Source organism: Syngnathus leptorhynchus, chromosome 14, assembly GCF_054491065.1.
Source record: "Syngnathus leptorhynchus isolate UIUO chromosome 14, UIUO_Slep, whole genome shotgun sequence".
Lineage (NCBI taxonomy): Eukaryota > Metazoa > Chordata > Actinopteri > Syngnathiformes > Syngnathidae > Syngnathus > Syngnathus leptorhynchus.
In genome coordinates this window covers 7,130,157-7,147,585 of record NC_141208.1, presented here as the reverse complement: position 1 = coordinate 7,147,585, position 17,429 = coordinate 7,130,157, and the positions used below count along the sequence as shown (strand labels likewise).

The following is a 17,429-nucleotide window of genomic DNA, read 5'->3' as shown; positions in this document are numbered from 1 at the left end:
CATTTTGTTGACTAGTAGGAAATCCGAAGCAGACGCTCCCAGTCTGAGAAGAAGTGGAAACAAAACCCAAAGCCACAAGAAACTTGGCGGTTATATTTTCAACCTTTCATGTAAGTGTTAAAGTTGTTACGGTCTTTCATATCTTTCCTTGACTTTTGATGATTTTTTTTTTTCCCATAAGATTTTTTTTTTTATCTACCTTTTGGAATTTCAACCAAGGTGAGAGTGCAAGAAGTATGACAGAGGGCGGGGGAGGAGCTGCAGGATTCTCTCCATGTTTGCAGACAGCGTTGCGCTGTTGGTATTTTAAACAGTGTCACATGGGGCAATGCTCTTGGGGCATTGGAGAGAAAGGGAGGGAAAATAACAAAGAAAAAGAGAAACAAAGTTATATTTTTGGCCTATCTCACGTGCAGAAAAACGCTTACCCATTCAAGACTTTGTGGAAATGAGATCACAAGAACCAAAACAACAGACGTCACGTGGTCTTGTGTAGATCGTTTTGTACCTCCAAGTTACTTGAACACGACTCGATACATTCTACAGGCAACTGCGGTGACAAGATGCCCACCAACTTCACTGTGGTGCCAGTGAATGATGAAGAGGGCAACAGTAATAAGGCAACTGCAACTGGAGGTGACAAACCTGTCAGCCTCAATAATATTTTTCGGGATGAAGATAAGGAAAATAACTCAGACGGATCCCAGTCAGGTAAGGGGCTGGAGCTGGAGAATATTGCATGCGAAAGAAGAGTGTATTTGTGTTATTGCTTCAGCAAACGTGTTCTTAGACAAACAATCATACAGCAATAACCGCATGTTGTGACAGGCAGTTTTAAATGCGTCAGGTTCAACTTGCTTAAACCTGCTGGCCATGTAAATGAACGATAGAACTGTGCGTAATAAGTTAACGCTGCAAGTTCACAACTGGCTGACTTGCAAAAAAAAAATCCGCAGTATAATTTAACATGTTGATAACTCATTCAAATTTTTCTTAAGGGACTTGTTTGAATGTAAATGTTTACCTTGTTAGTTGTGTTTAAATCATTTAGATATTCGTGAAAGTAGTTTCAGAAATGGACTGAAAACGGAAATCTATTATAATTAAAATATATATACAGTGGAGCTTCGTTTTTCGGACACAATCCGTTCCAGAAGGCTGTTCGAGAAGTGAATCGTTCAATCATGTTTTTAATGGAAAGAAATTTAATCCGTTCCAAGCCCCCCAAAAATCCGTCATTTTTTCATTTGCGCATTTTAGTCCGATCGCGCAACTGCAGCGCACCGTCGAACGCGCAACCGTAGCGCGTCGCTGACCGCGCAACTGCACCGCGCTGGTCGCATTATTGTAACAGAGCGGCCGCTGAAATTTAGAAAATATTTTTAAAGTCCTGATGTACTTTCTAAAATGTAAGTGGACCTCAGTGTGCAGGAAGTTTGACTTTGTCCGATCGCGCAACTGCAGCGCACCGCCGAACGCACAACCGTAGCGCGTTACCGACCGCGCAACTGCACAGCACTGGTCGCATTATTGTGACAGAGCCGTCGCTGAAATTTAGAAAACATTTTTAAAGTCCTGATGTACTTTCAAAATTTTAAGTCGACCTCAGTGCGCAGGGAAGCTTAATCTTGTCCGATCGCGCAACTGCAGCGCACCTCCGAACGCGCAACTGTAACGCGCCGCCGACCGCTCAACTGCACCGCGCTGGTCGCATTATTGTGACAGAGCGGTCTCTGAAATTTAGAAAATACTTTTAAAGTCCTAATGGACTTTCCGAAATTTAAGTAGACCTCAGTGCGCAGAGAGCTTAATTTGGTCCGATCGCGCAACCGCAGCACGCCGGCCGGGCGCTCACTGTCGCATTGCTTTAGGATGGCTTTACTGCTCCCACTTGCTTCCTTTGGAGGCATGATTAGAGTTGATGCAATCCTCAGAGTAACGAGAATGTAATAACGAACATCCGAAGCAAAAAAATCTCGAATTTTTTGTTCAAATACCGAATTGTTCGAGAACCGGGACGTTCAAAAACCGAGGCTCCATTGTATATATATGATTTATGTAAACTTGTACAATAAATCATTTACATTATCACTTACATTATCACTGATCATGAGTCATTGTGTTATATCATAGACATGTTTCAAAGAAAAACTTTCCAAAAGTGTGACAACAGGTGCGCTGGTCACCTGTGGCCCTCATGACTTTATAATCAGCACATTTAGCACAACAAAAGAGCTCAAGCCCACAATGCTGATTGGACAGGATGTCAGAAAAAATGTATAAACAACAACATACCTGTATGTGCATTTTCCATTACCAGCTACTTTGACCAGGATGTGAAACAAGACGGTTATATTAGAATGTACATTCATCACTTTGTAAGTCTTGCAAGCCATTTCTAAGCATGCCCGAAAATACCAGAAAAATAAAAAACCCAACCCATGCGCAGTTCTACCTGCGCATTGCGCTGGAAAATATCACCCTAGGTTTCACTAGATCTGTTGAAGTCTCCCGAGATCTTCGAGCACATGACTTCAAGCATGATGGCATTTTTAAAAGATATTTTTCAAGAGAAAGGTCATTTTTATGCCTTACAGGGTGTTCAACTTGGGAAATCCCAATGTCATTAGACATTAGAAGTAACCAAAAAAGCTACTTTTTGTTATATGTATATTCCATCCTCACTGTTAATTTCTATATGGGTTAAATTAGGGTCACAGAACCAGCCAGGATTATTTAATGTCAGGGCACGCATAGACCCTAGTTAACTTAACCCAGGAAAACACGCAAGCATGTGGAGAAAGCATGCAAACCCCACCGAAGAGGATTTCATACCTGGAATGCGGGACCTCTTGATTGAGTATTAACCACCTTGCACTTGAATATGTATCATCCACTATTTAGGACTGGGGAAAAAATGGTTCCAATCAATAACTAACCCTCTATGGGATTTAAATGTTCTGCAAAGTAGGGCACACAGACTGGACAGTTATTCTGACTAGTAGTCGCATCTTCAGCTGTGGCCTAATGAAGGGCATTGGTTTCTGCAAGGCATTTTATGATCTGGAGACAACAGTGCGATTTAGTGTAATAGTGTATCGTGCAAACATCTGACATAACAACAGTCATGCCCACTGCAACGTTTGTCTGGCCTCTGGATGGGTTTTTTTCCACCCCACAGTTGAATAACTATTCTGTTACAATGTAGAAACGTATCAGATAATGCAAATTAATGGTAAACATCACATGTTTGGAATCAGAGCAATATTTCTTTTGGTGATGTATTTTTAGAGGAGGCTTGTTTGATTGCGTTTCAATTTTAATTCACTGGGGAAAGATGATTGTTTTGATATGCAAGTGTGGTCATGGAACAAATTCAATTCGTGTGTCAAGGTACCAGAATTCTTTTTTTTAATCTGTACATACCGTTTCATTCATTTGCATCTATTGTGTTTATTTTATTTTTTTAATTTAATATATTTTTTTATTTTTTTTAATGAATCCCTTTAGGAGATGACTTTCAAAGGGAGTCACTCCCATTCATCAACTCAGACCATGACATCGACCAGTATGATGGCAAAAACATGGCCTTGTTTGAGGTAAGGCTTAACAAACATGTTGTGTCTGCACGTGCGGATTCCGTGTTGAGTGTTTAAGACAATTGAGAAATTAATTCTATTGAAGATGTCTGCTAATATGCTTTTACTATCATTGGGAACTCATTTTGTTCCAGATATTTGTAGTAAAAGAAGGGGGGAAATGAACAGCAAATTGGTTTTTAATATTTATTTTGTTCTATTCTCCTTTGTAGGAAGAAATGGACCGCAACCCTATGGTGTCATCACTTCTAAACAAGCTAGCCAACTACACTAACCTCACCCAAGGTGTTTGGGAACACGAAGAGGCTGAAGATGGGGTTAGGAGGGTCGCCATCATGGTATGAACTTTCTTAATCCAACTTGATAACTTGCAATGGAAAAGTTGCTTCCATAGTTCAGTTTGATAGCAGATCACTCGGGTTTCTTCGAGAAACACCTTTCAATTTGCGCATTGTAACGGGTTTTTCCCCTCGATAAATTAAGTTTGACATGCTGCATGACATTCGAAATCTTCCTTTGAAGATTTGATCTTATTTGGTTTGGATCTTACTTCCGTCCGTTTGTTGAATTTGTTTCTTTTTGTAATTTGAGGAAAAACAGCAGCACATCTGATCAAATACAAGTAGTTGTCTATATAAAATAAATAATTAATCATATGTCAAAATGGTTTTAGGGGCATGCTGGAAACTGGACAAACACATTTTTGTTAGCGACCTACTTTGTAGTGCCGAACAAATCTCTTCCTTTCCTTTTTTTCCTGTCTAACTAACTGGTAACATTTCTTTTTATTCAGTAAATTGTATGTGGCGGGCGTAAATGCAAGTCGAGGTCAAATTGGGATCATTGTAAATACATTTTTATTTTATTTTTTTATTCTTTACATTTTTCTAAATAGCATCTGTGCAAATTATCTGGAGTGGCTGGAAGAAAGAACACTGAAAAGTGAAGAGCTGCTTTGTGAAGTGGCCTTAAGTGGTCTTGCTAAATCCCTCCTCCTGAGTGATAGCATTGTTCTTTCTTCGCTAGTCTTAAGATCTTTGGCTCGGTACTCAAAAATAGGACAGAGCAATGCAAACCAACTGCGGGGAAGGAATTAAAGCGAGAGCTTAACTGCAAGATGTGGGACATTTGGAAGTCTACATCGGGGCCTTTGCAGAATGTTGACAAACAACTCAAAGTCATGGAGAAAATGCAGAACAGCATTATTATGACTACTAAAAAAATGGTATGTACAACATGTTGGTTTTTTTTATTTATTCAGGAGCAAGAGATGTTTCCGCATTTGACGCATTGTGCAGCTTTTGTGTTGCCTCTTCAGTAATATTGAAATGCAAAGGGTTCATGCAATGATACTGCATACAAATCATTTTGCACTTTGACCCCAATGTACATATATTTTGGTAGCATCCTGTTGTGGTGTGTCCAAAAACCATCAGACATGATCAGAAATGCATTCCTTAAATAGCATTATTATTATTATTATTATTACTATTATTATTATGGCTACGTTTAGGTATTGTTCTGCGACAGAATAACATTCTGATAACCTATTCATCTGACAATTCCAAAATATAAAATGAAAAACATATCTTTGTTGTAAAGTACATGATCATTTCTTAATTAAATTATATTCATTTTCTTGCATTCCTAAGCAAGTTGGCTGGTTGAATGCTTGAATTATGTCTGACTTGTCAGTGTTATAAAGCAGGATTCAGTTTGAAATTCCTCACTCCTGTTCAACGTGGTAATTCACAGAGAGGTCACTAATACTTTAACGTGTCTCCATTGAAGTAATTCATTCTTATTTGCTTTGATCATGTTGTTGTTGACATCACTGAAGTGGAGCAAGCCGCATATCCCGTGTTCCACAGATGAGCTTACTACACGACAGTGTGAAGCTCAATTTGTGAAGAGTAAATGTTGTCTTCTCAATTAATAACATTTTTCTCAGACAATTTTGGGGGCTGGCATCTGCACATTATGGCAAATGCTATTTTGCTTTTAATTTTCTAGTGTAGCATTTTATTTTGGCGACCTTCCCGCTGCCCTTTTTAGGTCCTTGATGTGGTCTATGAAAGTGACTGAAATAGAATATAGGCATGTCGCACCATTTGTTTTTGTTTTTAATAGCTTTAAGTACTTGGACGTAAACGCTACTATGTTGTTGATTACTGTATCATATTAATTTTCTGTGCTTCCATCGGAATGTTAAAAAAAATGGAATTGGCATAATCTGTACATCAAACAAACAAATGAAGAGGAAGATTACACTTAAGGTGGAAAAAGCAAAATGTCCATCTTTCCGTTGTCTCACAAATGTGTCTCTTGTTTTTCAAGCTCCCCCAGATGGGAACGTTTATCGGGGTGTATCTGCCCTGCCTGCAAAACATTCTGGGTGTGATCCTTTTCTTGCGTCTCACCTGGATAGTCGGAACGGCAGGAATTCTCGGATCCTTGGCCATTGTGTCCATGTGTTGCATTTGTGTAAGTCATTTAAAACTTCGACACAATTGGGACGATGGTATGCGTTGTCATGAAATTGAAATGTTTAGCCATGAAAGAATGACAGAATATTTTCATTGATTTTATTTATGGAATTCAATTTAAGTTTTAAGGTTTCAGGAGAAATAAGCATTGCATTGTTTTGATTTACTTCAATAAAGTATGTCAGTAGCTCTAGGAAACTAGACAGGGAGATCATTGTTCATCAACATTCATGTGATGTGAACCATTTGCACTTCACTCTCTTCCAATAATTATCCACTCGTATGAATAGAATTAAAATACATTACAAATAGCCTTGAACACGGAATCCAGTTTCCAAGTGTCGGATTAAGCGATGAGAGCACTATATTGTAGTTTGTGAGCCATCTGCTGTTTCGTAATACTTGCAGGTCCGTGTTTAAATAGACTGGCACTGCTTCTTTTGACACACTTAACTGAATTAATACGGCACAAAAAAAGCACCACTGTAACAAAGCGTAAATTCAAATAAAAAGGAAGCCCGCGGCCAAATTGAGGTCATGAAAATAGGACATTCCCAGTCAACCTAACTGAGTTTCTTTTTCCTCTTTTGCAGACATTGCTCACAGCTATATCGATGAGCGCCATAGCAACAAATGGTGTCGTACCAGGTAAATGACTGCACACCCCCACGTACAGTTTTTATGGAATTTTACCAAAATTGCTGCTACAAATTTTTGGGGGGACATTTCCTAATATAATGTTAAAAGAATGACATCACAGTGCATACAGTCATAATTAAATTATGTTTATAGTTTATATTTTTATACACACACGGGATGCTTTATTTGGGCATTAATTCTGGGAAATGGGTGTCCAAATCATGTGGTTTTGAGCAACAACAAGAAAACTGGGATATTTTCAACTAAAAATGAAAAGTCTAAAAAACTAGGGCATATGAAATCCAAGATCCCACTGTATTATTAGAATACATTTATTTTTCAATACCTGGTCCTCTTTGCAGTTAATCAAACACCCCTAATAAATATATGAAATATAGAAATATAAATAAATATATATAATAAATATATTGGGTGCTTGCACAAAAGCCATTCGATCAGTGTGGTTTGCGTGATATTTGTTATCCAAAATATTCAAATGTTTTTTGTTCTTCAACTGTCTACAGTAAAACCTGACTGTCGCAATGCAAAACAAAGTCTTTTGAGTTTGCTGAAATCTAACCAGGATAAAGTTTCTCTAAAGCGGGCGGCTCCTACTACATGATCTCCAGATCACTGGGACCAGAGTTTGGTGGAGCAGTTGGTCTCTGTTTCTACCTCGGGACCACCTTTGCCGGATCTTTGTACATACTCGGCACCATTGAGATTCTGCTGGTATGTGGCAACAGTGATGCTTGCAAGGAGTGCTTAACTCATACATACTCTCCATTGCCAGACATATATTGTTCCGACAGCAACACTGTTTGAGGCTACAAGTATAGAGAGTGAAGGAACAGCCCTCAACAATATGCGTGTCTACGGAACTTGTTGCCTGCTTCTGATGGCACTTATTGTGTTTGTTGGGGTTAAGTATGTATCCAGAGTGGCACGAACCATGTGGACATATTAGACTCTCATATTTTGCCCTCTTGTGCACAGGTATGTCAACAAACTGGCTCTGGTATTTTTGACTTGCGTCATGCTCTCCATCCTGGCCACCTATGCAGGAGTCATCAAGTCGGCCATTGAGCCACCGGAGTTTACGTAAGTAACTCGGCCAAATACTTTTTGTGTGTCATTTGGAGGCATGATATATATATTTTTGTAAACAGATATTTTTATTTTTTTATTTTTTTATTCTTTTATTTTTTTGATTATATTTTTATCTGTGTCACAGTCCAATGTCTAACTAGTGGCTTGTATCTGCTCTCTTTGGTTTAGTGTGTGTCTTCTGGGAAACCGTTCTCTGAAGAACGACAAGTTTGAAGTGTGTGCAAAGACTATGATCGTGGACAACCAGACTTTGACCACCGATCTCTGGAAACTTTTCTGTAACAGTGAACATCTCAACGCCACCTGTGATGACTATTTCAGTTTAAATAATGTTACAGAGATTCCGGCTATTCCCGGGGTCTTGAGCGGGGTTCTGAAAGGTGAGAATTATCCAGTTTCAATTGTTTCATTCCCAGTAGATTTTCAATAATGGTTATTTTGTTGTGAATCAGACAATCTTTGGGGTGACTATGGTCCAGCCTATACGGTTTTAGAAAAGAAAAATCAGGATTCTGTACCAGCTCAAGACACATCCGGAGATATTTACAAACCTTACGTCTTCAATGACATTGCCACCTACTTCACACTGCTGGTGGGAATATATTTCCCTTCAGTTACAGGTGACTACTATGATATTGCAAGAATATATGTTCCATTGCATGATGTGCAATTAAATATTTTATTTTTGTCTTGATTCCAGGTATAATGGCTGGCTCAAACAGATCTGGTGATCTCAGAGATGCCCAGAGGTCAATACCGATTGGAACGATAATGGCTATTCTCACCACATCTTTCTTATGTATCCTTATAAATCCACATTTCAAGCCTAGAGATTATTTTTTTTTCAAAACTCATTACAATCATAATAGTCACACGAATAGTCATATGGTCAAGCGAGAGTTCGGAAAGACTAATATTTTGAATTGAATTTATATTATCATGCCAAAAATGTTTCCGGCTGAATCTGAGAAGGATAATGTACAGCATAGAGTTTGTATTGTGAAGATTTTTTTTATCTTAATTTCATCATCAGACATTTCCTGTGTGCTGTTTTTTGGAGCATGTATAGAGGGAGTGGTGCTGAGGGACAAGTAAGTAGTTCCTTATGACATGTTTAATGTTAGACGTACAACGTGTATGTTCAAACTATAAGTCATTGCATTATGAAAGATCTACATCCTGACTGACAGCTTAAAATTGTTGAAGTGTTGTGTTTTTGTGTGTATCATAACATCAGCTGTGTTTGTTTCAGGTTTGGCAACTCAGTCAAGAAAAACCCAGTAATTGGAATCCTGGCTTGGCCATCACCTTGGGTTATTGTGATTGGATCATTCTTTTCCTGTTGTGGGGCTGGGCTTCAAAGTCTAACTGGAGCCCCCCGGCTTCTTCAGGCCATCGCTCGCGATGGGATCGTACCATTCTTGCAGGTCAGCGCTTTCCATTTGAATAGATAGAATTGACTGGTCCAAGTGTATCCCACATCTTGCTTTAATCAGCTGGTATAAGTTCTCCTAAAGTATTGCTATGACAATTCCAAAATCCTGGTTATATTTTTATATTCAAGAAGAATATCTCATGACTATTCTCTTTCCTTTTTTTTTTTTCTTTCTCAGATATTTGGTCACGGCAAAGCCAATGGCGAACCCACATGGGCTCTGTTGCTGACAGTTGGAATCTGTGAAATAGGAATACTCATTGCCTCGTTGGATGCCGTGGCTCCCATTCTCTCAATGTTTGTACAATATTTTTATAGACACAATGAGATCAAATACATCAACTATATCGAATCTTTAATTAGATAATTACGCTACAGTGTCAAATAAATTACTCAAGTTGTGGCATTCAAAACGGGGCATTATTACAGTGAGAAAATGGCTGAATGGCTCAAATTTAATTGATTTTTATTTTTTTAAATTATATCTCTTTCTTATTGTGTCACTGGATATCCACAGGTTCTTTCTTATGTGCTATCTGTTTGTTAACCTGGCCTGTGCTGTCCAGACTTTGCTCCGAACACCCAACTGGAGGCCTCGCTTCAAATTCTATCACTGGTGAGCATATTTCGTAACTTCTCCACTTAGTCCTTATGATTTACAAATGACTGGATTATAATGATAAACTCTAGAATGTGTCAAGAAATATATATTGTTTTGTTTTCCCCTCTGTCTTCCAGGACTTTGTCTTTCTTAGGAATGAGTCTGTGTTTGTCTCTCATGTTTATCTCCTCCTGGTATTATGCCCTGGTTGCCATGGTGATAGCTGGTTGCATCTACAAGTACATTGAGTACAGAGGGTGAGTTCAAGGGCTTTAGGTTAGGTTGACCTCTTAAAAAAAAAAAAGTTCCTGTCCTTGACTTGAACCACTTTGTGCACAGGGCAGAGAAGGAATGGGGAGATGGTCTCCGAGGTTTGTCTTTAAATGCAGCACGTTTTGCCCTAACTCATCTTGAGGAATCCCCACCACATACCAAAAACTGGAGGTGAGTTCTTTGTTTTGTATGGTAGCGACTAACCCGACAACCATCGGTTAATACCACCACTAAGACTTTGTAATCATAGAAGTCATCAATAGTATTGAAACAATGAATATACAATAACAGCACCCATATTTTTAGGGTCGTTGAAGACTCTTTCTTTTATTATAGTCATGTAAATAATGGTATACCAGTAGTACAATGCACAAAACTATCATCTGAACAATGCAACCAAAAATATTCTGTACTTCTAAAGGAAGTTGGGAGTGAATAATCAATAAACTTGTTTTTGTTTTGTTTTTTTTCATGCCCTCAGGCCCCAGCTATTAGTGTTGTGCAAGTTGGACTCGCAGCTGTCGGTGAAACATCCGCGCCTCCTGTCTTTCACTACACAGCTCAAAGCAGGAAAAGGGCTGACCATCGTCTGTTCTGTTCTGGAGGGAACTTACATGAAACGAGGGACTGATGCCAAGACCGGAGAACAGGTTTGACTATTCGATTGGCAGGGTGAAGTGTGATCCTGCATTCCAGCCTGTTGATTCTCCGCTGTGCAGTGATGCACAGCCCAAATTAATGAATGCATGTAGACAAAACATAAGAGATGGTTCTGGTTCAGTCACACCTTAGCTTCAAGGATTTGCACAATCATCATTTTGATACATATTCGGTCCACCGCTTCTTATCTGCCTGCTGAAATCTAGCCCGAAAGTGAACTCGAGCAAATAAATCCACATTTTATAAATGTTCAAAATTAACCCTTGTTTCAAATTGATCATTGTTTTTTTACGTCTTTTGGATGGGTTGAAACTGTGAAATGAGTTTTGTTGTTCTGCTCTTGAGTCAATTTACAACCTTTCCATTTCCAACCTGCAGAACCTGAAAGCAGTCATGGCCGCAGAACGGACAAAAGGTTTCTCCCATGTAGTCGTGTCCTCCAACCTGCGGGATGGTTTTTCTCTGCTCATTCAGTCAGCAGGACTGGGAGGAATGAAGCACAATGCGGTTTTGATGGCTTGGCCAGCAGGATGGAAACAGGCTCGAGACTCCTCCGCAAGGAGGAATTTTATCGGTAATCTTGAAAGTAACTTTTGGTAAAATGTTTTGTTTCTGCTCAATCATTTCAACTTTATCTTTAACTTCAGAGACTGTGAGGGAGACAACAGAGGCCCAGCAGGCTCTGCTGGTTGCTAAGAACATCGACCACTTTCCAGAAAACCAGGATCGACTCAAGGAAGGTACCATTGATGTTTGGTGGATTGTCCATGATGGTGGACTGCTTATGTTGCTGCCATTTTTGATCAATCAGCACAAGGTTTGCATTTTTCCTTATACTATATAGTAGCTCTCAATGGAAATTAACCAGCATGTCTCCTGTGCTAGGTGTGGAGGAAGTGTAAAATGCGCATATTCACGGTGGCACAGATGGATGACAATTCAATCCAGATGAAGAAAGATCTCCAAATGTTCCTGTACCAGTTACGTCTGGATGCAGTGGTAGAGGTGGTTGAGATGGTGAGTGATTTGTCTCATCTGTTAAAGGGACAGTGTGTAGAATGTTTTGATTTTTTTTTAAAAGGTTCATTTTAAAATGCCACTAATAATTTTAGTAATATCACGTGTGTTTTGTGATGACATCTTGCTTGCTTGAAATTCCACACACTATGGACACACTGTTGTATTTTTGTAATTCACCACTAGATGGCAAAAAATATGCACACTGTCACTTTAATAAAATCATATGTATCATATCTACAGGATATACTTTTGCTGAAATTAAAATGTGTTTTCCGCCCCAGCACGACAGTGACATCTCAGCTTTCACCTATGAGAAGACACTGGTGATGGAGCAGAGATCTCAAATGCTGAAGCAAATGCAGTTATCCCGCACCGAACGGGAGAGAGAGGTACACTGACCTGTGCAAAAAAATCAAAGTAAAAATACGAAACGAAAGACAGATGACAATACCCAGATTGCTCACGTGTATTTTTAATTTTTTTATGGTAAGGCCCAACTGATCCATGATCGGAATACAGCGTCTCATTTTACAAAGGAAGCCAAAGCTTCAACGGACAAACCTGATCGTGTCCACATGACCTGGACTAAGGATAAACTCATTCATGAGAGAAATAAACAGAGGGAAGGAATGGTTGTAAAAGATATGTTTAACATGAAACCGTAAGTATGCTGCCATACAGATTCACGTTTAATATTTGGATTAATACATTGTTTTTTTATTATTGTTATAATTCACACATTTGACGCTGTACAAAAGTAGCCTCCATCAATAGTTTTTACATTAAGTAGTTGTACATTTGTGTTGATATAATCTAACTTCATTAGTATGTTTTCTGACAATTGAGATAAATCATTTACCGGTCTCCCTGCATTAATGTTGTCTTCCTACCTCCACCCCCCCCCCCCCTTCAGTGAGTGGGAGAATCTGTAAGTGGTTTTGCATTCAACTTTGCTTTACTGACATGCGCATGACCGCTGTACTGTAGTATATGCATGTGCATGATAATCTTTCTGTCCAAAACGCATGATAAATACAATCACTTTTTGGTTCTTTTATCACAAACAGGGTATTTTTAGGTTGTATTACCTGTAAAAATACCTAAAAATGCCCTGTTTGTGATAAAAGAACCAAAAAGTGATTGAAAAAAAGGAAACAGAATGAACTTAGTACAACCATGATAAATACAGTTGCTCAGTCGAGCAAAAAGTATATTCTGAATTGCACTTTTACAGAGAAGACTCACAAATGATTTACTTCGTTATAGAATAGTCATCATATTTCAAATATAGTAAAACAACTGTAAAAATCTTTTTTAAAACAAATCACAATGAGTGAAAACATTCCAGTTTGACATGTTAAAATCCCTCATGCAATCTGATTTTATCAGCATTATTTGCATGATTCTCATAAGTTTTCCAAGAAGGGTATTTGCATGATTCTCATAAGTAATAGCCTAACTTAGATATAACGTAAGACTCTCCTGATATTGTCACACGTACCAAGGATAAATGTCTGTGATACTCTTCATGTTGTTGTAATCTAGCAACCAGTCCAACGTGAGAAGGATGCACACAGCCGTGAAACTAAATGAAGTGGTGGTCAAGAAATCTCAGGATTCACAGCTGGTCTTGCTAAACATGCCAGGACCGCCGAAGAATAAAAAAGGGGATGAGAACTGTATCCTTTTTCTTTATATTTATTATTTATATTATTTTGCCTTCAGTTTGATTGAAGGGGACATCATAATTGTGTACTGTATCGCTGCTGTATTCCTTAAGGGACTGTCCATAAGATATGGAGTTTCTAGAAGTGCTCATGGAAGGACTGGATCGTGTCCTACTGGTTCGTGGAGGTGGTCGGGAGGTCATCACCATCTACTCTTAGTGCTAAGCGGTTCCTAATAATGGAAGGAAAACCATGGAGGACAGGAAATCCATGGACAATGTTGTTGGACATTGCAAGTCCGTGGGAAAGACTGGAAATTAGGAAAACTAACAAATTGAGGTCAGTGCATCATCTCAATACCACACCATTCCGTAGATGTTGAACCATCTAGCTAGTGTGTAAACCGTAAGATTACAAATGCAAACTTCAATTCACCATGAAGTCCATGACACATGGAGGAAACAAATGCCACATGCTATCTATTTAATGAATTATTATGTTGTCAATATAGTGATATTTTTTTTAATTAAAAGTGTTGCCTGTGGAATTATGTTTTGTTTGCATAATATTGTATTGAAAGGAACAGATAAAGTAATCGTTTGATGGAAGCTACAAACTTAAAGATCGGTAGTACTATCATGTTTTATACCCTTTAACAACGACAGAATATGTCCTGTGTTCAGACCCGCACAACAGTTGTCACTTTTCATCTTTTAATTTATAGTGGGATGGTTTAATTCAAACCAAATTGGTTGGTGTTGTGGAAGCAACGACATTGGTTTTAGTCTGTCATAGTTTGTCAGTATTGTAAACTGGTTCATAACATTTGTATGTATTTTATATAGTATATATTATATACTGTATATGTGTATGTCTTAAGAGAATGTGTGTGTATTGAGAAAAGATGTAAAAAGGGCTATATGTTTGTGTAAGGCCTTGTCCATTCATTGTGTATGTTTCAAGCACTGAAAAGTTGTGATTATTTTATTATGCGTGCATAATATGTCGAAATTTTGAATGTCCAATTTGGGTGAACTTTATGTCTTTTATTTGCTTTTTATGTTATCTTGTGTTTTCATGAAGTGTGCCAATTAGAAATAGTCACATTTGAAATTGTTTTAGATTAGACCATTTTTACAACTTCTCATTAGAACGAAGCTTGTCTTCATTTCTCCGAAATAGGTTAAATACAGGAAGCTACAATTTAATTTGACTCCACATTGATTTGTGACTGTAGATATCATTGAATTATTATGATTGTGAATATTTGTCATCTGTTGAGAACAAACAAGAACAATAAATGGAACCCCCAATTGTTAACCCATTCAGGACTGGATTCAGATGTCTCTATTGCGTTGTATACTGTATTGCAAGAACTTGTTTTCAATTGTGAAGAGATGTAAAATGTTCAGGAGAATACAAAAGAAATTTCGCGGTGCCTGTTTGAGAGCACTCCATTCCATCCTCATGATGTGTTTTCCTTACAATTTGGCCAGAAATACAAACACGAGTAGATTACTGGAGGTCAATTTGTAAGGCTCTGGCATTCTATCACAAAGCGGCAGATAACTGTCCTGCTGTTTGCAGGGTTGTTTCCCTTGAATGGCCCCAACAACCCTTTTGTACTGGCCTGACTCATAGGCTCTCATCTATTCTCATCACACTTTACTAGGAGTCATCACAAAGATGGAATCTTGCTCATAGCAACCTGCCAGCAAGCAGAGTGAGGAAACTATAGGTAAACATAGTTTGCAGGCGAACATCCCCAAAAAAAGCTTCTCCTAGTATTCAAGGCTGGCAGGAACTTCCGATGCACGACATACTTAAATATGTTCCCACATTTAGACAAAAGGCAGGAAATGGCATAACAGGAAGTGTACAGTATACACAAAGGAAATGAATCTAAATAATGGTTGGACATCAAGATGCTTGGATTGTAACTCTGATTCCCCTTCCTGTTTCTTTGATGCAAATTGTTTTGTATCAAATAAGTGATGAGATTCTTAATTGTTCTCACTTTCTAACAGTCTGTGACACGTCCCTGATAATCATTGTCATCTCTTACCTAACAAGCCCATGCAAATGCACTTTTCCCAAAATCAATTGTTCACCCCCAAATCCCCCTTGTGTGTCCGGGGACAGTTGGCTGTGAATGAATGCTTTCTTGTTAGTGCGACACATTAGTTTGCTGGGTCAGCATGCACAAAACACCAAAAACTGATGTGACAGTAATCACGTGAAAATAAATTAATCTGTATTCATCTATAACTTTCCTATAATCTCTCTCTCAGGATTTAATTTTATTTTTTACACCCACATTGGGAACCTGATCAGGCATAATACACTACACATATTGTATTATTTATTTATTCATATTATAATGAATACTATAATAATATATATATCATTATAATATGTTATTGTATTTGAATAATATAATACTCACTGTGTGCCCAGGCTGCGAGATGCCAATCTCTGCTTTAAGCTAAAATGGAGTGCGAGTGCACACAAAGAAGAGTTGTTACAAATTCACCTGGAATAAATCGTAACATTTTTAAAAGTATACCATTTATCCATCCATCCATTCTGTATTGCTTATCTGGAGTCGGGTCAGCTTTATCAGAGAACCCCCAAACTCAGAAGTGTACAGGTAAGTGTCTCAAATGTGCTTTGTTACCTTCTTCTCTATTGTAGTCTTGTAACTATGGCTTTCCCTTGCAGCTTGGTTTTCCCAAATTCCCATGGCGTTATTTTGAAGTGGAAACCTGACCGTCTTAAGCCAAGTCGAGTGGAACCGAGTGGACCGGAGCAGAGCCGAGATGACCCTTTGGAGTCAAATGAGGTAATAATTCATCTGCGGCCACATGCTTCAACCATTTGAATCCCTGTTTGATAGGCAGAGCTCTTGTGTGTCTGATTTTTATATAACAATGTGAAATAAGGGCCACGATAATAACTAAAATATATTGATACGTTTGGCACAATCAAATATTTTTTGAATCGATTGAGTATTCCATTGATTAATCCAATCATGGTTTTTTTTGTACTTTCTACTTTTGTTGAATGATTTCAAACCAACTAACGAAGCAATATCATACATGAACAAACAAGCAAAGGGAGCATTTTGTAATAAGCGGTTACTGATGCTGAGGGAAAGAAAATATCCCCCAGCATACCAAGATGAAGGTAGTGTCTTTGTCTCGATTGTTCTGCAGCATGTGATGTTTGGCTAAGTAGCATTTTCCTTGAGGCAGACTGTTTATCTGACAGCTACATCTAGGCGAAGAGCTCAAAAGGTCAAACAAAAGTGCTTTGCCTGGTGAGGGAATGTTTTCCACAAAAAAAGGAAGAGAGCCAGAGGATGAGGAAGTGGGGGGCACATTTTATTTTCTTCAGGGCCATTATCATTCCTGCTTCTGCTAATAATGGGCTGTTAACATCACAGCATGAGCATTCTCTGGGCCACGCCCCTGTTGAGCCCTTTGGCTTTCTTTTTCTTTCATTGCATTTGTTAGTCTGGTGTCCACCTGAGCAATAAGTACGTTTGTGATAAATAATGACTTTCCTTAAATATTAAATTTGATTTTCTTTACACTGATGATCAAAGATGTCTGATGTGTACAATTTGGAATTGCTGTAAAACTGAATATGTGTACTTGGGGGGAAGAATTGTCATTGCTCATTGTGAACTTTTAATGGGGAATTAAATTTAGACTTTGTTCTATGTTTTTGATGCAACTCCTGTTTAAAGCAATGAGATTCCAAACAATTGGGTGTTTTGTTATGTTTTTACCTTTTACCAATAGCATACCACAAATAAAAGTATTAAAATGTTCATTTAAAAATTAAAAACAAAAAAGTCTTTTGTGACGGTTATGTTGGGAACAGATTAGTTTGGTTTATTGTATTAAATTCAATTCTAATAACCAAAACTATGAA

The 17,429-nt window shown here is 38.2% G+C and overlaps 1 protein-coding gene across 2 annotated transcripts; it reads left to right on the top strand.

The window, feature by feature from the left end:
- LOC147046348 (solute carrier family 12 member 7-like) lies at positions 1–14,844 on the top strand. 2 transcript variants are annotated; one of them, XM_085929865.1, is made up of 27 exons: positions 1–110; positions 547–711; positions 3,511–3,599; positions 3,812–3,937; positions 5,937–6,083; positions 6,679–6,733; positions 7,326–7,456; positions 7,518–7,651; positions 7,721–7,825; positions 8,003–8,214; positions 8,287–8,454; positions 8,535–8,633; positions 8,868–8,925; positions 9,087–9,261; positions 9,448–9,566; positions 9,787–9,885; positions 10,008–10,127; positions 10,210–10,314; positions 10,625–10,793; positions 11,182–11,377; positions 11,451–11,620; positions 11,689–11,820; positions 12,105–12,212; positions 12,315–12,484; positions 12,737–12,751; positions 13,369–13,502; positions 13,618–14,843. In XM_085929865.1, exons 2-27 carry the CDS (start codon positions 564–566, stop codon positions 13,707–13,709), a joined length of 3,276 nt encoding a protein of 1,091 aa, XP_085785991.1. In that variant the 5' UTR covers positions 1–110; positions 547–563; the 3' UTR covers positions 13,710–14,843. The 2 variants fall into 2 exon arrangements, with proteins under 2 accessions (XP_085785991.1, XP_085785992.1); XM_085929866.1 differs by lacking the exon at positions 12,737–12,751 and having other exon boundaries at positions 13,618–14,844.
- The last annotated feature ends 2,585 nt before the right edge of the window (positions 14,845–17,429 follow it).